Below are 22,505 nucleotides of genomic sequence, written 5' to 3' on the forward strand. Positions count from 1 at the left end.
CATCAACAATGTGTCCGTAGGTGGCTGATAAGACCGATGTTAGCACAGAATGTTCTATCACATACTGAACAAAGAAATGTAGACACTGTTACTTCAGCATTTACAGCTCTGGCTTTGTGGAGTGCTCGCTTCTCTTGTGCCAAGATTGTCCTTCTGTGTTCATATGTCTGGCAACCCTGGTACACCAAGGTGCGCCATGTATATATACAGAAATCCACACCTTCATAAATACATACATATGCACTCTCTGTACCCATGCATGTGAGTCACATTATATACGTCTTTATATAGAGATAGATGGATGTAAATAGATATATGGAGTATATCTAAGAACTCCGTAGCAAAGATTACACAGCTAACTCTTGAGCTACAACTATTCTTTTCTGTTCTATAGGAAGAACCCGGAAGAACTCCAGCACGTGTATATAAATTATATAAAAAAATAAAATAAATATATTATAAAAATTATATAAAATATATAAATTACTGTGGACAATCAGCTTAGTGGAAATGACCAATTAAGGATAGCTCTTCAGTAGTTTTTTAAAGCTTTTATGAGAAGCGCCCCTCCCCCCGCCTGATTGACTGAAAGGTTCATCGTAATCTAATGCGGGAGAGTGTTCCTCTTCTCCATAGATTTACTAAAGTTAGAATGACACCACTCCACCGTCCTAGAAAACGTCCGTGGCTATTGAAGAGCTTCGCTTTCGATCCTAAATTATCTGAATGCGTTTCCCTACATTCACAGAGAGCCCTGCATTGTTTCCGCCGCTACTTTTGTCCGCTTCCGGCTCGGCGGCATGTGAACTCGAAGAAGGAAGCGTGCAGCGGACTAGAGGGGGAACGTCGTAGTGAGTGAGTGAATGAATGAAGGGGTTCCTTCGGGGCAGAGAGAAGTAGGTTTCGGAGTTGCTGGGATTCTGGGAAACGCGCACGTGGGAAGGCTGTAGGGACTGGAGGGCAACAAAGCAGCCAAGGGATGGGGGAGATGGAAGAAATAAGTTCCTGCATACGTGCAGCTTTAATTTTGGAGATCCAATGGATCAGCCAAGGAGGCTTAATTCTCCTGAAATTGCAATTTGATTTCCACTTCCCTTAAAGGGTGCGTGTGCAGCAATCTATATGTTCATTTGCAAGTTTCCCAAGTGCCACCCAAACAAAAATTATTAAAAAGCAGGAAAAGGTTACAACACTAACATTTTATTATAGAATTCAAACATCAGATTCTTTTCCAGAATAATTGAAACAACAGTGACAGTGATTAAAAGCAAAGGTGGTAAATTAGAAGTTATATTTAAAAACTAACAGGGCTACCTTAGAAACAGACATACGTCTGAATTGCAACAGGGAACATCTCTGTTGGCTCTCCTAGCAGGGATGAGTGAGAATTTTAACAGTATGGTGCTGATTTTGGGAAAGATGGACTGAAACCAGGATTTTTAAGGTTGTCTAGAAACAACTAAGAAATCTTAGAGTTTTTTTAAAACTATAAAATTATTTTACAACTCACTCAACAATTTTGTTGCCGTACTTTTGGACTCAGGGAAGTTCCAAAGATTCCTACATCCAGTGATCCTCAATTTCAAGTTAGCAAAATAGGAATGATAGAATCTGAGTTCTTTGGCCTGGGGACCACCATAACTGGTATCCTGAGATTAGCTTGAGGAAATTGCTTTATGCCATAGCAATTTGGACATTTAAATAAGATAAAGCTCTAAGACAGGAGTCGTCAAACTTGGCCCTTTTATGACTTGTGGATTTCAACTCCCAGAATTACTCAGCCAATGTGCCTGGCTGAGGAATTCTGGGAGTTGAAGTCCACAAGTCATAAAAGAGCCAAGTTTGAAGACCCCTGCTATAAGAGATAGCAGTGTTTCTAAGGTGTAAATCTGGGCATTAGAATGAAAGAGTTGATATACATCTTAAAATCTGGGGGCTATGAGAAATAGGTCATATTCTATGGGTGGCTGCCTTATGGGTCTCTCATTGCTCATATAAAGCATTTTTGGCAGTATTCCTAACAGCATATTCATTTTACTTGCTGTTATTTCCTTTCTAATGAACAATATAGCAAGGTTGGCATAAAACACCAGTTTCATTTATATGTATTTGATCATATATTTTAAAGCAGTATTTTCCAAACTTGCAACTTTAACATATGTAGACTTCATGTACATTCATGTTGGATACATATGCAGCTTACAGTGCTTTTTCTACATTCCGTTTCTTCCTCCTATCATGTAGCCACCCATCTCATAGAACAAAACTCTGGATTGCATGCAATATAACTGCATCATAAAAACTAACAATTAAAAAACATTCCACAAAGAAGAGCTCCAATCAGAATGACTAGTAGCAGACTAGCTGAGAAAGTTATTATTATAGGCAGTAAAGCCATCTCAGTGGTGGGAGTCAGCCGGTTCGCACCACTTCGGCAGAACCGGTAGCTAATTTTTGGTTGCCCAGGCCCAGAATGGACTTCTGGAAGCGGCATCCACAAAGAGAACCGGTTGTTCACATATTTGAATCCCACCACTAAGCCATCTCACTAATTCACCTCTTCTTTGGGAAGCCTGATGTCACTACCGTGTTTTAAGGGACTTCTGGAAAGATGTTAGAGATGGGGTCAGTCTCACCTTATGGGGAAATAATGTTCTACAGGACAGGAACCAGAAGACCGAAGGCCCATCTCCTGTGTCTTGCCAGATATAACTGCTTGATGAACTGGACCCATAGGGGACCCCTTCTGTCAGCCCCAGTGGTGGAATCTGGCACTGGGTTGAGGGAAGGAGTGAAACGGCTAATTAGCTTTGAGTCACTTGTGGAGAGGAAACAGCTGAAGGGAGATTCTTCCTAAAGCTTCATAGTATTTATATATGTAGTTAGGTAGCGAATGCTTTAGTCTGGTGAGATTCCTGTCTGTAAGTGAGCAGAAATAAATATACTACTCAGATCAGCTCTTCCTCTTGTTTTTGGTTCTTTGTGCCTGACACAGGCAGATGTAATTAGGTTGAGGTAGATAAAAGTAAAGGAGTCCCTGTGGATTTTTCTCTGTAGCTGACTATAGGGGTGGTGCTCATCTCTGTTTCAATGCCATTGAGCCTGTGCTGTCTGAAGTTCTTTCCTTGGTCATGTGGCCAGCATAATGTCATGGAATGCTATTATCTTCCCACCAAAGGGGTACCTATTTATCTACTCGCAGTTGCATGCTTTCGAACTGCTAATTTGGCAGGAGCTGGGGTGAGAATGAGAGCTCATCCCATCACGTGGTCCTTGGGTCTAGAACTTGGGCTGTCAGTTTTCCAAAGTCTTAATCACTGAGCCATTGCACTGCCTCGGGTGGAGGCAGACCCTGAAATAACCTGGTCCCGTGTCATATCATGTGGGGCTCTAAAGGGCCAAAGCAGCACCTTGAACTGGTCCCAGAAGCAAACTGGCAACCAATACAGCTTGCAGAGCAGAGGTGTAAAGTGTGCCACTCTAGAGACATGTGTAACTGCTCAAGCTACCCTATTTTGTATCAGGTGAAGCTCTTGAATAGACTTCAAGGACAGCCCCATGTAGAGTACAATTATATGGTAGTAATCCAATTGAGAGGTCATTTGGGCATGAGTACCTGTGAGCAGGACTGCCTTGTCCAGGAACATGCATAACTAATGCACAACATGAAGCTGTGCAGAGAAATTTCTTAAAAAAAAAAAAAGCTACTGTGTTTATCTCTTTGTCTCAGCTTATATGAGCTAAGGTAGAACAGTGTCTGTGTTTTGATAAGTACATCACAAGATGGTAGACAGACCTGGCTGATCAGCATTGATGACTTTTAACTGCAAAAGTCTGAAGTAATTTTTACGACTGATTTTCTATATACATCCATACCTAATATCTGTAACTTCTTTAGGGACAGGTTTCAAGATAACAACATTATACAAGGTACAGAAAAGGGATATCCATTCATTTCAATATAACTATCATTTCTGTGCAAATCTTCCCCTCATCCTCTCACTTTACTTTCATCCCAAATCTTCTCATAATTTGTATTTTAATTTTCAATCATTGTTTTGGGAGGCTCCTTGTTTTATCCATTCACTTCCATAGTATTTTTTATTTTTTATCAAAATTGCTCTACATTTTCCCTAACCCGTTTTATACATCCGTTACTCTCTTTCATTTCTTTGTTTACAAGGTTTTTTTTCATTATGCACATTATAAAATATATTTCTCTCATTTTCATTTTTTTTCTCTTGCAGTAATCACCCTTCAATGTTGGCTTCATTTAGAGATTAAAAAGCATGAGGAGCAAATAAAGTCTTTAGAAGTCCATAGCAAAGTAAAGTAATCTGAAACAATGATTGCTTGTACCATCTGGAATTAGTCAGCAAAGTAGAATGGAACCACTGGATAATTGTATCCTACAATCCCTATTTCCCCTCCAGGCAGCTAATCTGAAATCAGTCTCATGGTCAAAAACCACTCAGAGATTTAACTGCTTGCAATAGTCTAGTGGCCTTATTAGAAAGAGTCTTAAATAAAAACTCATGTTATCCAAGAATTGCCTAGCATTGAATCCTTATTAACCACCCTTCTGGGATCCTTGCTTCAAAATGGAAAATTAACAACTGGTTCACATGCTTCAAGGTTCAAGACCCAGTTTATTTAGAAGTAACTTTATAGCAGTGGTTCTCAACCTTTTTAATGCCGCGACCCCCCAACCGGTCGTAAGTCAAGGACTACTCAACCGGTCGCAAGTCGAGGACTACTCAACTGGTGCAGCACCGTTTGCAGAATGGGACGTTTGGCGGGCTCAGCAGGGCAGAGGCAGCCTGGACAATTCCTATTGGCTTTTGAATGCCAATAGAATTGTACTCTATTCAAGAGAGTATCTTCTATTGGCTTTCAAAAGCCAATAGAATAAAAGGGAGTAGCACAGCTAAGGAAAAGGGGAAAAAAATGGCGGACTGCATTGTTTGGCGACCCCCGTGAAATGGTCGTTCGACCCCAAATGGGGTCCCGACCCACAGGTTGAGAACCACTGCTTTATAGCCATCTCCTTCTCCAAACTTTCAGTTTTCCACACTTTTAAAAATTAGGGGTATACTTCAAAAAATGTACATATCAATGCACACAAGAAGAAAATGTGTGCACAAAAATGCATTGTATAAGTGAGAAGTAAACCCCCCCCCCAACCTGAATATTTAAAGGAAAATACTGGGATGGGTACATATATATAAAGACCTATATCAGAATTGCTTCCAAAAATATAACTTTTTGCAAGTTTGAGGGGTGGGTTTTTTTTGCTAAATTTGCAAACTATACAAATAAAATCTGCAAGCTAAATAGAAACTGAATTTATTTATTGCATGAAAAAAGAGAATCTGAACACAGCTTATATGGAACTCTCTATAGATCAACCAATTAGTCCTCTATTGGATACCTTTTAAGTTAAGAAAACTAAGGGTCTTCAGTATTTCTTCCTATTTCTCATCTAGAAAAAAATATGTATGTGTTGAATTTCAGCTCCTCATCAACAGAGTCACAGAAATATCTGAAAAATACAGCTTGAAGCTTAACACCTCAAAAACCAAGATCGTGGTTGTCAGCAAACAACCCGCTAATTTACCACCAATAAATTCGGAAGGAATACCATTGGAAAAAGTTGAAAGGATCACATACCTCGGTTCTAATTTATATGAAAGCTGGGACATGACCACTGAAGTAAAGACAAGGATAGAGAAAGCTCGAACAGCATTCTTCAAAATGAAAAAGGTCTTCTGAAGTCACGACATAAGCCTAAGATTGAAAATCAGGCGTGTCAGATGCTATATTTTTTCTATCCTGCTCTGTGGAGTAGAGAGTTGGTCTCTGACAGAAGGCCACCTGAAGAGACTAGAAGCATTTGAAATGTGGATTTACAGGCGGCTGTTACGTATAAGCTGGGTTGACAAGATCAGAAATGAGGAGGTGATAAGCCGCCTGGGAAAGCCAAGGGAAATCATCAAAACAATTAAAAAACAAAAGTTAGAATATTTCGGACATGTGATGCGACACCCAGGAAAATACGGCATACTCCATTTAATCCTCCAGGGAAAGATTGAAGGCAAACGAGGTCCAGGCAGAAGAAGAACATCGTGGCTTCAAAATCTAAGGGACTCGTTTGGACAAAACTCAGCAGCACTTTTTTGTGCAGCTTCTGATAAAAACAGGATCGCCAACGTCTGATAATGGATATGGCACAAGAAGAAGAAGAAGTTGAATTTCTCCACCCAACAGAGGGGGATTGAATATAGAGTAGGAGCTGGAAATAGAAAATATGGAGAATGTGACATTGTGGTTTTTACTTATCAGGAAAAGCTTCCCTCCCCTCTTTTTTTACAGTTTATATCCCACCTTTATGCCCATGGCTGGAAATAGCCCACCCATCCAAGAGACTTAATAAGGATGGGATTCCATCTTCTCCACACAGTTTCTGTAGGATAAATCTTCTACTTCAATACATATGAATGGAGGAAATTTATTTATTTATTTATTAGAATTTGATCCTGCCTTTATTACTTGATAAGTAAAATCAAGGCGGCAAACGGATCTAATATGCCTTCCTCCTCCTGTTTTCCCCCCAGCAAGAACCCTGTGAGGTGGATTGAGCTGAGAGACAGGTACTGACCCAAAGTCACCCAGCTGGCTTCATTCATTTCTATAAAGAAAAAAGAAATGAAACAAGAACCATCAAGCTAAAAATAAGGAGATATTTCCTTACACTGAGAACAATTAATGATAGTAGTATTCCAGCTGCCAAAAAGGCCAACACATTTCTAGGCTGCATTAACAGAGGGACAGAATCAAGATCACGTGAAGTGTTAATACCACTTTACAGTGCCTTGGTAAGGCCACACTTGGAATACTGCATCCAGTTTTGGTCACCACGATGTAAAAAAGATGTTGAGACTCTTTTAGAAAGAGGACAGAGAAGAGCAACCAAGATGATTAGGGAACTGGAGGGTAAAGCATATAAGGAACAGCTGCTGGAACTGGGTATGTCTAGTTTAATGAAGAGAAGGACGGGGGGGGGGGACATGATAGCAGTGTTCCAATATCTCGGGCTGCCACAAAGAAGAGGGAGTCAAGCTATTCTCCATAGTGCCTGAAGGCAGGACAAGAAGCAACGGATGGAAACTAATCAAGGGGAGAAACAACCTAGAACTAAGGAGAAACTTCCTGACAGTTAGAACAATTAACCAGTGGAACAACCTGCATCCAGAAGCGGTGAATGCTCCAACACTGGAAGTTTTTAAGAAGAGACTGGACAGCCATTTGTCTGAAATGGTATAGGGTTTCCTGCCTGAGCAGGGGGTTGGACTAGATGACCTCCAAGGTCCCTTCCAACTATATTATTATTAAGTCAGTATTTGAGAGGCTGCCACAAAGAAGAGGGGGTCAAATTATTCTCCAAAGCACCAGAGGGCAGGACAAGAAACAATGTTGGAAACTGATCAAAGAGAGAAGCAACCTGGAATTAAGGAGAAACTTCCTAACAGTGAGGACAATTAACCAGTGGGACAGCTTGCCTTCAGAAATCGTGGGTGCTCCATCACTGGAGGTTTTTAAGAAGAGACTAGACAGTCACTTGTCTGAAATGGTATAGATCAGGGGTGTCAAACTGCCAGCTCACGGGCCGGATGTGTCACGTGGAAGCTGCGCCTACCCCATTGCCGGCAATGGCAAAACCGGCGTGATAACGTGCGACATCACATGATGTCGCGAGTTTGACATGCCTGGTATAGATTCTCCTGCTTGAACAGGGGACTGGACTAGAAGACCTCCAAGCTCCCTTCCAGATTCTATTCTATTCTATTCTATTCTATTCTATTCTATTCTATTCTATTCTATTCACCAGTGGAATGGCTTGCTTTCAGAAGTTGTGGGTACTTCATCATTGGAGGCTTTTAAAAAGAGATGGACGGGCACTTGTCTAGAATGGTATAGGTCAGGATCTCCTGATTGAGCAGGGATTTGGACCTGAAGACCTCCAAGATCTCTTCCAGCTCTTATTCTATTAATTTGGGTGTAGCAAATGCATTAACATGTCATGCCATTGTGTGGGAGGCTCCAGATGTAGAGATTAATTTGAGTGTGGGGCCCTTGGTGCTCTCTGAGCTGGGTGGTTTTCTCGCAGACATTTCATTACCAAGCTAGGGAACATCATCAGTGCTAGATTAATGTGAATATGCCATTCAGTGTTGGTTGCTTTTTAAAAAAAACTTTGTAGATTAATCTTTTAATGAGTTTCTGACACGGTACTCTTGTTTTTCTTCAATTCTGTGTCCTTCCAGGTATTTTTTCTCACAATGATGGCCCTGTGTTTGCAGGTTCAGTAAAGTGCCCAAGTGCTAGTTCACTTGTCAGAGCATCGCAAAATGCAACGTCCCCATTTGTTATCTTTTATGAGGATGTACTGCTCTCCAGCCTCCAAAAAGTCTGAAGCAGCCAACGCAATGGAAACAGCTAAAGTTTTTCTTTGTCGCCTCTCTGGAGTTGGAAAGGATTTGGGTAGACGCTCCATTCAGCGCATCTCTGCAACCACGCAAAGCTGGTGGGAAAAATACGAGGAATTTGTTGGCATTAATGAAGTCAGAGAAGCCCAGGGGAACGTGACCGAGGTAATGAAGGGATAACTGGTCAATTTGGGTATCATTTCTTTGCCTTTGGTGGGAACACCTGCTTACAGGTAGTCCTTACAACTACAATTGAGCCCAAAATTTCCGTTGTTAAGCGAGGCTGATAAGTGAATTTTGCCCCATTTTACAACCTTTTTGCCACAGTTGTTAAGTGAATCACTACTGTTGCTATATGATTCATGCGATCCATTGACTTGGCTTGTTGAAAGCCAGCTGGGATGATCGCATGAGCCTGAGACAGTGCAATTGTCATGTACACAGTTGTCAGGTGCCTGAATTTTGACCACGTGGATGTAAGTATGAAATCTGGTCATAAGTCACTGTTTTCAGTGCCATTGTAACTTCTAACAGTCACTAAACGAAATAGTTGTGAGTCGCAATTGATAAGTGTCAGATAACCACTTGACCCAAAGTCTTCCCAAAAGGAACCATCTTCACAGTATAATGAAAGGAGGTTAAAATGTCAAGCCTTCTCCTTGACTTTGGCATGCATAAGGGATGACCTCATGAAATGACTTACAACCCCAATTGAGCCCCAAAATTTCTGTTGTCAAGTAGGACGGTGGCTAAGTTGAGTTCTGCCCATTTTACGACTTTGCTTGTCACAGTTGTTAAGTGAATCACTGCAATTGTTAAATTAGGGACATTGGTTATTAAGTGAATCTGGCATCCCCGTTGACTTTGCTTGCTCGAAGGTTGCATAAGGTGATCACATGACTCTGGGACCCTGCAACCATCGTACATACATGCGTGCCACTTGCCAAACATCCAGATTTTGATCACTTGACTGTGGCAACGGTTGCAAATGTGAAAAAACAGTAATAAGTCACTTTTTTCTGGTGCCATTGTAACTTCGAACGGTCACTAAACGAAAGGTTGTAAGTTGGGGACTACCTGTATTAGAAATACAATATTTCAATAATATTTGATCATTTGCGTCCCTTCTTTTATGCAGCATCTCTACTATTATCTGGTGCTTTGCAGTTGCAAGAATTGGTATTGTCGTTGCCAGAATTCACATGAGCATGGCCAAAATATGTTAGTTGAAATAAGCTAGAATCCATCACATTCTGATGGATATGAGGGCCAGGGTTGTGGATCTGGGCTGCAAACATCCACACAACCACTAGGTCAGGCATGTCAAACTCGTGATGTCACGCGACGTATTGGGGCTTTTCCCCCATTGCCGGCAATGGAGTGGGCACGGTTTCAGCGTGATGCATCCGGCGGGCCGGCAGTTTGACATGCCTGCACTAGGTCAAGGGTACACAACCTTGGCTCTTTTATGACTCCCAGAATTCCTGAGCCAGCCATGCTGAGGGGAAAGGGAGAGGTTTCCAAGCTGGCTCAGGAATTCTGGGAGTTGAAGTCCACGAGTCATAAAAGAGCCAAGATTGCCTACCCCTGTGCTAGGTGGACCAAAAGATTCAAAACACTGTTTACTCTTTGCTGCCATCTAGTGGTAACCTGACCCTATTTAAGCTGTCAGATAAAGTATACAGTCAACTTTCCCTTTTCTAATGTCTTCCAGGCTGAAAAACAGTTTATGTTTGCTCGAGGAATTGTACGAGAAACTCGTGACACGTGGGAGACTCAGCAGCTGAAGTTGAAAGAAATTCGGGATCGTTTAGACCGAGTGTCACGTGAGGACGTTCAGTATCTGGAACTGGCAACTTTGGAGCACAAGTTATTGCAGGTAAGAATACCCCCAGATGTTGGAGGCACATGAATCAGACCGATTTCCCTTATTTTATTTTATTTATTTTTGGAGTTTTATTCCCTCTCTTTTTGGAGCTGCTTCAAGTTGACTTATGTTAAAACTGGGGTGGGCAACTATGCAACTTTACAATCTGTGGACGTCAACTCCCAAAATTCATGAGCATACTAGGCTGGCTCAAGAATTCTGGGAGTTGAAGTCCACAGGTTATAAAATTGCCATGGTTGCCCACCCCTGTGTTAAAACACGAAAATAGAATTTCCAATTAAAAAGCTGTCGTAGTTTCACGGACTAGTTTTGGAATGGTTTCTTTTAATTGGGAGGGACCTTAGCCAAATCCTTTAGCACTAGAGGTTTTCTTGAAAGAAATGAAGCATTTGATTAATCAGGAAAATGCTAACAATGGGCTGACCTTTTATACACAGAGAGCATTTTCAACTAGCTACCAATCACATTTGGATAATTGGATTTGCTAACTTTATTCTCGGGAGAGATTTTTCTTTATTGATTATTTTGAATAATGGCACTTTCTGTTCGATTTGGTATTTCTTAAAGCAGCTTAGGAAAGGTTAGGCTTGTTGAGGTATGTGAGCTGGGGCACATGCTACATAGCTTTCCTGGTTTCTTTTCCAAAATACAAGTATAGTCTAGAGGCATGGTGGTGTGCCAGAGGTGGCACGCAGAGCCCTCTGTGGGCACGCGCACCATCGCCCCAGTCCTAGGCCTTCAGCTGGGTTTTATAAAACCTTTTCGCTTTAGGCCTTTGTCGCCGTGTGCAAAAAAAAAAAAAAGGTTCAATCAATCAGTCAATTTCAACTTCTCGCGGGAAAAAAAAATGATCTTTCAAAGTTGGAATTGATTGATTGAACTTTTTAGTGCCACCCAGTCTGCCGTTACCATCACACCCACACCCACCCAATGGGCCACGCCCACCTGGCACCCGATGATACATAAGTGGGTTTTGGGTTGCAGTTTGGGCACTCGGTCTCTAAAAGGTTCGCCATCACTGATCTACTCTAGAGGAATAGAAACTGGTACTAGACAGAGAACGTGCAATCCTAAAACTTAATTTATAAAGGCTCTTAGTTTAATTAATTAGAATTCTTTATTGGCCAGGTGTGATTGGACACACAAAGAATTTGTCTCTGCTACATAAGCTCTCAGTGTACATACAAGCAACAAAGTGATAAATCATATTTACAAGTTGTTCTTGGCATATGATTGGTCACTTAGTGTTGGGACTAGTTATGACCCAAATTTAAAGTTACGCTGGTTGTCCCCCCCACGATAGTGTGACTAAACTGGGTGCTCAGGTTTTTGGCTAAACCCATATTCATGGCAAATCATTGGCTTGCTTAACAACCATGGTGTTTACTTAATAACGGCGGTGGCCGTTTTACAACTCCCGCATTTGCTTAATGACCCTTGGAAAATAGTTTATAAAATTGGGTGAGATGGAATCAGCCACCTGACCAATCTGTTTTATGACTATCATGACTTACAATTGTGAAGTACAGGCTCTATTACGGTTGTAATTTGAGGACTACCTGTACAAAGGTCCTTTGATCCTGGTTGAAAGATGTAAGTGGAGTCAGACCCAATATTGTTGCCAAGAAAAATCCATGAATGGATCCATGAAGTATAACAAAATAACAGAGTTGGAAGAGACTTTGGAGGTCTTCTACTCCAACCCCTGCTCAGGCAGGAAGCCCTATAGCAGTGGTTCTCAACCTTTTTAATGCCGCGACCCCCAACCGGTCATAAGTCGAGGACTACTTAACCGGTCATAAGTCGAGGACTACTCAACTGGTGCAGCACCGTTTGCAGAATGGGACTTTTGGCGGGCTCAGCAGGGCAGAGACAGCCTGCACAATTCCTATTGGCTTTTGAAAGCCAATAGAATTAGACTCTATTCAAGAGAGTCTATTCTATGGGCTTTCAAAAGCCAATAGAATAAAAGGGAGTAGCACAGCTAAGGAAAAGGGGGGGAAAATGGCGGACTGTGTTGTTTGGCGACCCCCGTGAAATGGTCGTTCGACCCCAAATGGGGTCCCGACCCACAGGTTGAGAACCACTGCCCTATACCATTTCAGACAAAGGATTATCCAATCTCTTCAAAACCTCCAGTGATGGAGCACCCACAACTTCTGGAAGCAGGTTCTAACTGTCAGGAAATTTCTCCTTAGTTCTAGGTTGGTTCTCTCCTAGTTCCATCCATTGATTTTTGTGTTGCTTTCAGGTGCTTTGGAGAATAGGTTGAGCCCCTCTTCTTTGGGGCAGCTCCTTAGATATTGGAAGACTGCTATCTTGTCATGTCCTTCTTTTCATTAGACTAGCCATACCCAATTCCTGCAACTAGTCATTAAAGGAGACTTTAGCAGGTAGGTGGCAGCAGTTAATTTTGGTTGATCTTCGAAATCTATGTAGGAACCTCATTTCTGCTTCTTGCCTTCCCTAGAATATGAAGTAGTGCAATAGTAGTGCATGTTTGCGTGACTTGCTTAGAGGAGCTGGGAGTGTTTCTCTATTCTCACAAGTGGTTTGCAAAATATAGGTGAAATGTAAGCTCCAGAAAGCTTCCTAGTGCTTGTAGGTGAAATGTAAGCTCCAGAAAGCTTCCTAGTGCTTGTAGGTGCAAGCACAGCTTTTGATTATCTAAGTCAGTGTTTCCCAACCTTGGCAAGTTTAAGATACATAGACTTTGACTCCCAGAATTCCTCAGCCACATGGCTGGCTGGGCAAAACTCTTTGTCACTGTTCTTAAAGGAAAAAACGTGCTCAGCATTCCCTAGATTCTAGAGCAGGATTTAAAATACTGTCACATAAAGTCCACTAACACCTCTTTTTGTCTGGATAGGTTTTTTTTAATTTTTGTTTTAATTGAGAATTAGGGCTGAGAAATTTTAAGAGATGTATTAAGCCTTACAGAGGCTTAAGACGAGGGGTCTTCAAACTTGACCCTTTTATGACTCGTGGACTTCAACTCCCAGAATTCCTCAGCCAGGCATGCTGGCTGAGAAATTCTGGGAGTTGAAGTCCACAAGTCATAAAAGAGCCAAGTTTGAAGACCTCTGCTTAAGACTCTCATGTCACCCCTTAAAGACCTGGCCCTTTCTCCTGAACACACACCGCAGTGACATAATTGCATTTCAGATGCTTGGTTACTGGCTTACATTTAAGACTGGTTGTAAGCATTCTTTGGTCATGTTACTGTGATTTGCAATTTTTATTTTTGCTGGTTTCCAGCAAAAAGCACCCATGTGGGAGAATGGATTCCCTTAATGACCATGTAGTTTCCATAATGACAACAGTGACTTGCTTTATGACTGTAGTAAAAATAGTTGTAAAATCGGGATAGCTTTCCAAAACAATAATTCCATGAAGCTTCCCTGCAGTCCTTCTCTTTTTAGCAAACCTTTTGTCAACTAGCAATCCAGCTGTTTCCCTGGCTGCTCTCCTCCTCCGAATTATTTGTAATATTTTTAGCGATGAGTTATTTTTCTCTTTGCCATGGTTCCCATGCCTTGCTGCTTGCCAACTTGCCAGCCATCTAAAAAAAAAAAGTACTTCCTTTTGGAAGTGCTTTTAAGAAGGTCTGACATTCCTTCCATTCCCAAAAACATGCACGTTTGATTTTGTGGCTACAGAAATGGTTGGGTGGGGGGGGAAAAGAGCTGAAACAAAATAGTTCATCCAGTTTTGCCGTTCAACAGGGTAAAAGAATGCAACTCTCTTAGCTTCTTTTCCTACTATTATGTACACAGCATTTCAGGGTTACATGCTTTTACATCATCCCTGAGCGATGGCTAGAACTTGTTATCCAGGTCAGGTTACACAATAGGGTAGGTTTCAGTATACAAACACTATATTGATGGTCAAGAAAATCCATTCATTCATTCATTCGTCTCACAGAAAGCAACTCTGGGTTGTGCTTTTTGATACGTCTCGGGAAGAATATTGACGAATTTCACAGGCTGGAATTCAGGTAGTCCTTGACTTATGACCACTATTGAACCCAAAATTTCTGTGGCTAAGTCAGACAGTGGTTAAGTGAATTTTGGCCCATTTATTACTTTCCCTGCTACAGTTGTTAAGTGAATCACTCCAGTTGTTAAGTTAGTAACATGGTTGTCAACTTCCCCATTGACTTTGCCTGTCAGAAGGTTGCAAAAGGGGATCGGCCTGACCCCGGGACGCTGCAGCCGTCATAAATATGAGCCGGTTTGATCATGTGACCATGGGGATGCTGCCGTGGTCATAAGTGAAAAATGGCCATGTCACTTTTTTCAGCACTGTTGTAATTTCGAATGGTCACTAAAGAAATCGTTGTAAGTCGAGGACTACCTTTAATGTTATTTCTCGGAACGCCATTCAGACAAGCAGGATTCCTATTTAATCTGGGATCCTCTTCCATGTAGCAGTGGGTTAGATGTTCCTAGCAAGCCCAGGATCAAACCCATCAGGGCTCCTCTGTTTCTCCAGCTGTATTGCTAAGTTCATTCACTTCTCCAGCTGCAGTGCTAAGCATGCTTGCTGGGAATAAATGAGTGTTGTGGGACACAGTAAGATTTAAGTTCTACTTAAACCAGGGGTAGGCAACCTTGGCTCTTTTATGACTCGTGGACTTCAACTCCTAGAATTCCTGAGCCAACATGGAGGAACTATGGCCCCTTCATGACTTGTGGACTTCAACTCCCAGAATTCCTGAGCCAGTATGGCTCAGCTTGGAAACCTCTCCCTTTCCCCTCAGAATGGCTGGCTCAGGAATTCTGGGAGTTGAAGTCCACGAGTCATAAAAGAGCCACGGTTGCCTACCCCTGACTTAAACATACCAAGGGTAAATACTAACTGGCAGAACCTCTCCTAATTCTCCATTTGGATCCATGTTCCAAAAAGTTGAATAGCACAAAGATACACACTTAATTTGACTTAATAACTGAAAATGTGTTATATGTGTTATCTGCAGTTGGCATGATTATTTCCCATAAATTTAAGATTCTTTTTTATCACTTTGCAAAATTACAATCTGGCAATGAACTGATGAGCTTAGAAGAGCTGGATCTAAAGCTTGGAGGGAAAAAAATTGCTTCCTAAATGAATATGCTTATTCATTCTGGATACAGTCCCTCACACCTTCCGGGTATCAGATCCAGTTTCTTGTCTTCCTCTGCTTTTTCCCCGTGGACTTCCTTGAATTGAGCTCCAGTGTTGGGTACCCCATGGCTGAGATGGCGCTGCACCTCATGAACATGGCTTAGCTATTGTACGGTCAGACCCTCTGATCTGCCCACTGCCCGTTTTGACAAAGAGGATTCAGTCATGCGACTTCAACAAACAAGTCTGGGAAAGTTGGGTCCCCACAATCCCATTGTAAACCGGAGCCTTTGCACTCACTGAATTTCAGCCTGTTTTTTCTGCTCTTTGCATGCATTGCTGAAGCTGTTTCCATCTTCCCTTTGCTCCCCTCCAAAATGTGCTTCATGAGGCATTAAAAAAAGCACAGGGCTCTCCTCTGCTCCCATGGGAGAGGCTGGTCATGAGAAATGAGGAAGGGGGCTTTGCGCCTATCATCTGTCTGACATGGCTCTCTAGCCAAGGAGAGGGAGGCGCTTCCCAGCATCCCAGATGTGTTTGCACAAGCATTCTCTTCCAAAGGGAAAACCGTGTCTCAAAAAGCAGAAGAGTCCCTGCTCTTTCCCAAAGCAAATGCTACCATCATGGATTATACACAACATTAAAAAAACTGTGTGGAATCTAAAACCTGGTTTATATTTCTTTGTTACACACTTCCGTGACCAAGAAAGGAAACTTAGCTTAGAATGATGCATTTAAAGCTCTGTTTTTAGTGGCAACTATAGAAATTTGTAAGATGAGAGAAATTAGTCATCCCAGGGACGAGGCCAAGCAGCACCTTATTCCTGACCTCAGTCCTCTGCTCTTGTGCTTCTGTTACGTAGCAGATTTAATCGGATAGCTTTGTGGACTTCCAGGTTTCCTGTTATTTGCTAGTAATGTTATAATTTTTTTTATAAATGACTTCTTTTAAAGCAGTGTTTCTCAACCTTGACAATTTTAAGGCATGTGGACTTCAACTCCCAGAATTCCACAGCCAGCAATGCTGGCTGTGGAATTCTGGGAGTTGAAGTCCACATGCCTTAAAATTGTCAAGGTTGAGAAACACTGTTTTAAAGACTGTAAGCAGAAGCTGATTAATCTGTCCCCTTAAGACCGCCTTCAGAATTCAGTGCTGGAATCAAACTTCATTGGTACTTCAATGAGGCATTTGCATGCTGGCTGGGGAATTCTGGGAATTGAAGTCCACAAGATGTAAAGTTGCCAAAGTTGGACACCCCTGCTTGACAGCATGAAAACTGCATTAAGTTCAGGAGGCACATCCTTATTCAGGAAAACTTGAAATGTTCAGGCTGAAAGGAAATGGAATTTCATCTTGTTTCAGGGGCAGGGATGAGGTGGAGGTTATTTGTAATAAAAGGCTGATGGTGATTATCATACAGTAGAGTCAATTTTCCTTCAGAGTGATATCTGGAATGTGTCTAGCTGGTCATCCTATCTGAATAAGGCTGCAGCAGTGAGCTTAATCAGAGTGTAAGAAAACCCAACTAGATCCAAGCAAAGTGCTTTTTGTTCAGTGTTTCCTTCCCATAAGGACCAATCAGATGTGGCCTGGAAGCCCACAAATACGTATTGAGGACGTAGTCTTCTCCCTCTCATCTTCAAAGCAAGCAGAATGAAGAGCATTCCCATCAATAGTCAGCTTGGCCGTTATGACTAGGAGCCTTTGCTACTCTGATCTTCTGTTAATTGAATGATTGTTTATGTGCCATGGAGTCAGTATTGACCCTTCATGGCCACATATAGTAGGTAGACTTTCTGCAGGACAGGTTGATCTGTCCTCAATCAGGTTCTTGAGGCCTTCCAATGGTGTACCCATCACATCTATAACAGAGTCCATTCATTTGCTGATGGTCATCCCCTTCTTTTTCCTTCCATCTTTCCTGGCATTGTAGACTCCTCCAGAGAGTGAGGTCTTTGTCTAATGTGCACCAAGTATGATAATTTGAACCTGGTTATTTGTACCTTGAGAGACACTCTGGCTTCATTTGTTCAATGGTCCATTTGTGTATTTTCTTAATTGTACATGATATTCTGTAGAATCTTCTCCAATACCAAAGTTCAAAAACATTGATATTCTTTCTGTCTAACTTCCAACTTTCACTTCTAAACTTTCAGAGGAAAGCCATTGTCTGCACCAATCCGACCGAAGGTATAGACACATCCCAGGGTTTTTAGTATCTTTTGCAAGATCTTCGGGGCTACTCTGCCAAGCACTAGTCTGTGGCATATTTTTGACTGTTGGTTCTTTTACCGTTGATAGTTAATCCAGAGGCTTCCCACACTTCAGTATCTTAATTGTCAGTTCAAAGGCTGGTTGCTACACCGATTGTCATTAATTTGGTCTTTACATTTAATTTCATTCATTTTTTTCACCATGCTCCTTGTTTTTTATTACTAGAGCTTGTGGATCATTTGCATTTTCAATTATCAGGTTAGAATTATTAGTATTGTTCAGGTTATTTATGTTTTTCCTTCAGTTTTGAAACCGTGACCATCATCTTCAATTCAACTTTTCTTGATATATATTTTCCATATAGGTTGAGTAAATAAAAGGAGAGTATACCGGTAAGTAATCCTTGACTTACACCTATTTAGTGACCATTGAAAGTTACAATGGCACTGAAAAAAGTGACCTATGACCGTTTTTTTCACACTTGCAGCATCCCCATGATCACATGGTCAAAATTAGGATGCCTGGTAACTGCCATGTATTTATGATGGTTGCAGTGTCCCAGGGTCATGTGATCACCTTTTGCCACCTTCTGACAAGCAAAGTCAATGGGGAAGCCAGATTCACTTAACAACCATGTTACTAACTTAACAACTGCAGTGATTCACTTAACAGCTATGGCAAGAAAGCTCATAACATGGGGCAAAACTCAGTTCACAACTGTCTTCCTTAGCAACAGAAATTTTGGACTTAATTGAGGTCGTAAATCAAGGATTGCCCGTATACAACTTTGTTAATCTGGACCTGATCTGTTACGCAAGTTCGGTCTTTACTATGACTTCCTGACCTATGTATAGGTTTTGCACAAGGACAGTGAGAGGATCTGGGATTCTCATTTTTTAAAAATATATTCCACCGTTTGACAGGTACAACACCATCAAGGGCTTTCTGTAATCCTTGAAGTGCCTTCTTTGGGGTATTCTTTGTCTTATCCCAATTATCCAGCATGTCTCAGCAATAATGTCTTGTGTTCCTCAGCCTTTACTAAAGCCAGCTTGAACATCTGGCATCTCCCTTTCCATATAGGCCTCTAATCTGCATTCTATTAATTACTAGGAGGTAAATCCCATTAGAGTTTTTGAAATTTACTCTTGAGCAAATCATGCGGAGGAGCAGATTGCGCTGTCCATGTTAATCAGACAGGCAGTCCTTGGTGAAACTGCAAAGAGAGAGCTTGACTAATGGAATTCTGAGGTTCCAGATTGGCAGTCGGACCCCCACCAAAACTCTTTTTATCAATATTGAGTCTTCTGTAAAGTTGTTAAAAGCTCTGAAATGAGCTTTACCACCCAGTTTAAAAACATGAAGACATGGTTTTGCCAGTAGGCCTTGGGACCCCAGGATGATATGGAGCCCATCAAGTGGTTTGTTTGGGTAGGAATTTATTGGGTTTTGTATTTGGGGTTTTATTTCTGTAAGCTGCCTGGAGTCACCGTGAGTGAGTTGGGCAATATATAAATTGTCTATCTGTCTGTCTGTCTGTCTGTCTGAATGAATGAATGAATCTTTTTCTGTATATTTTGGTGCTTCTGATTCTGAAAAACTAAGTGAATTTGGCAATCTGGTTGGGGAGATTCCAGTTTGCTACCTAGACCACATGATGGATGTTTGCTGCTGAAATGACAGATCAGTTTAACTCAGTACTGCTACACCAACTGATGGCATACCGTCAAGGCCAGAAGCTATAAGCATCTCTCCCTGGGTTCCTGCAGAGTTCTTAGAAGTGAGGATGCTAAGGATTCAGTTTCATTCTTTACAGCGTGCACATCAAACAAATGTTTCTTGAAGAACATTTGATAAATCCTACAATCTGATATCAGTTGTATGCCTACTTCATGCAATATGATTTGTTCCAGCTTAGGATAGAGTGTGAATGTAGCTTCTTGTCATTTATTAAAAAAAAACCTTCAATATTCTGCAGTTAACAAATATGTGAACCTGATCAGTATATAGAACATTTCTGGCAAGAGTTCCTGATTTGATTTCTATTGATTTATTGGATTTTGCCTTTTCTCCCAATCATTTCTGGACATTTTCTTCAAGGCCATAAACAGTATTGTCTCTCCAATAGTGACCTCTTTTTCTCCCCACCAAAACCAGAACATTAAACAGGACCATATTTGTAGTGCTGTATTCCAAATTATCATACAGGTAGTCCTTGACCTATAACCATTTGTTCAGCAATTGTGTGAAGTTACAATGGCATTCAATTAATGGTGATTACAACTGGTCCTTGGAGTTGCAGCCCTCCCATCACTTCCATGGCCATGCAATCATGATCTAGGTCTTTGCACTTAACGACTGGTTGCAGTGCTCGGCAATCAGAATTGCCACCTGCATAGTTCCCTGCTGGCTTCCCCAGAAAGTCAGTGGGAAAGCTGGCAGGGAATGTTGCAGATCACTGGAGTCAGTGTCCCCCAACTGCTTATTCACCCCAGATCCCTCTGCTCTTCTGCCACCCTGGTCACTTGTGCATCCCCACGGATCCTCCTTGACCTGTGCTACACCCTCACATGTCCTCCCTGACCCACACCGCATTTCTTATGCATCTACACACACCCTCCCTAAGCCACACTGCACCTCTCTTGCACTTCATGCACCCCCTCCAACCCTGATTATGCCATTTGCACACTCCCTTGGACCCTCCCTGCACATCTTCCCCAACCCACTTGCATCCCCCTTTCACCCTCCCAAAACAGTACCCTGCCTCTCTCGTCTTCTCACCCTCTCTGACTCTCGCCATTTATTTATTTTTATCCATTTATTTATCACATTTTTCAACTGCTCATCTTCATTACACTCTGCCATTTGTGCACCCCCTTGCCTGCCATTTGCTCACCCTCTCCACCCCTCTCACACCCTCTCTCACACTCTTATATACCTTCCCCGATATTTTCATGCTGCACCATCATGTATCCTACCTGACCCATGCTACGCCTTCCCTAAAACTGCTTGCAACCTTTGCACCATCCCCAACCTGCACCACATCCTCGCACAGCTTTCACATCCCCTCTTCACTTTCCCTGGCCACTCCATCACTTAGTGACAGAAATTCCAGACTGAATTGTAATTTGAGGACTATCTGTCAAACCACAGTATGCATTTACTTTAAAGTTTTAAGCCAAGTTCACATGCTGAGGACCCCGACAGCAAATCTGCGGGCAGATCAGCAAGCCTTATAGATTGAAAAAAAACAAAAACAAATGGTCTCACTTGTATGTTTCTCAGCAGCTTGACCTGCAGAAACCAGCAGGTGAGATATTTCTTTCCCACTTCCAAATATCAAATACTTGATATTAAATACTTAGCGAAAGTTGAAAAAGGCACGTGAGCCAGGGAGTGGTAAAACGGGGCCGACTTCATTCCATCTTGTCTGATGCATTGGGTTTCTTTCATTATGTTTCTTCAGGCTTTTAACATAACTGCTGACTTGTGATGGGGGTGATGGCTTTTCATAAGAGCTGTTGGCTTTCTTACAGGAAGAGAAAAGGCATCGGATCAACTACCTAACAGCTGAAGAAGCTGAGCGGGAAGCCTTTTCTCTCTTCTCTGCTGCTGTGCGGGAAAGTCACGAAAAAGAGAGGACGAGAGCCGAGAAGACAAAGAACTGGTCCATTATTGGCTCAGTGTTGGGGGCCGTGATTGGGGTCTTGGGTTCCACTTACATCAACCGAGTTAGGTTGCAAGAATTAAAAGCCTTAGTTTTCGAAGCCCAGAAGGGCCCGGCAAGCCTTCAGGAAGCCATCCGAGATCAAGCTACTGCCTATCACTCCCAACAACAGGATCTCGGTGACCTCATTGCCAGTCTGAAGAATATCCTGCAACTTGCCACGGTGACATCGCAGGAAGGAGAAGGGGCTTCCCTGACTAAAGACAGATTGGGCACCTCACTAAAAATAGACCCTCTTTTGGTTTCTGTGAAGGAGCAGCTGGTCTACTCTAAACAAATCAGCTCATTCCTCGGAAGCTTGCAAGAGCAGCTTAGTAATTTGGAAAAAGACTTAGGGCAGATGGTTCGTGAAGTACAGAACGTTAAAGTTATGCCTCAGTCTGTACCTGAGGAAAAGGGATTACTTGGCCTTCCCTCAGAAGCGAGGAGCCAGGCTTTAGAGGCAGAAGAAGTGGTTCTTGAGTTGTGTAATACCGAAAGGAGGCTGGAAGCCCAAATGAAGAAGCACTCCATCTACAGTACAGCCTTCACATGTGCCATACTGGCTGTCACCTTCCCCATGCTCTATATAATGTTGAAGGGAAATTAGCCTGGAATTTAGCCCTTCTCCTCAAAGTCTTAAAAGAATAATAAAAGGGTGTTTCTTGAACATAAATGCTTCCTCAAAGTCATTTTGCAGAATCGCCCAGTGGCTACCGTGTGTCCCTCAAAAATAAGACCGGGTCTTTTTTTTTTCCTTTTTTTTTTTTTTTTGCCTCCAACCTAGAACTAAGGAGAAACTTCCTAACAGAACAATTAACCAGTGGAACAATCTGCCTCCAGAAGCGGTGAATGCTCCAACACTGGAAGTTTTTAAGAAGAGACTGGACAGCCATTTGTCCGAAATGGTATAGGGTTTCCTGCCTGAGCAGGGGGTTGGACTAGATGACCTCCAAAGTCCCTTCCAACTTTATTATTATTATTATTAAAGAGGCACTAGGTCTTATTTTTGAGGCGTGTCTTTTCCACTCACCTCTGGCACTGGCAGCCTCACCCAGCCAGCCCACTTCTTCTGCGGCTGAAGGAGCAGCTTCATTTTGCAGC

The 22,505-nt window shown here is 42.1% G+C and overlaps 1 protein-coding gene across 2 annotated transcripts; it reads left to right on the top strand.

The window, feature by feature from the left end:
• Positions 1-748: 748 nt before the first annotated feature.
• On the top strand, positions 749-22,073 carry CCDC51 (coiled-coil domain containing 51). Of its 2 annotated transcripts, none has more exons than XM_039350275.1 (4): positions 749-855; positions 8,325-8,651; positions 10,201-10,365; positions 21,232-22,073. In XM_039350275.1, exons 2-4 carry the CDS (start codon positions 8,409-8,411, stop codon positions 22,009-22,011), a joined length of 1,188 nt encoding a protein of 395 aa, XP_039206209.1. In that variant the 5' UTR covers positions 749-855; positions 8,325-8,408; the 3' UTR covers positions 22,012-22,073. The 2 variants fall into 2 exon arrangements, with proteins under 2 accessions (XP_039206209.1, XP_039206210.1); XM_039350276.1 differs by having other exon boundaries at positions 781-896.
• Positions 22,074-22,505: the final 432 nt, after the last annotated feature.

The sequence above is a fragment of the Crotalus tigris genome, unplaced genomic scaffold (genome assembly GCF_016545835.1).
Source record: "Crotalus tigris isolate CLP2741 ecotype Arizona unplaced genomic scaffold, ASM1654583v1 scf7180000018317.730465, whole genome shotgun sequence".
Lineage (NCBI taxonomy): Eukaryota > Metazoa > Chordata > Lepidosauria > Squamata > Viperidae > Crotalus > Crotalus tigris.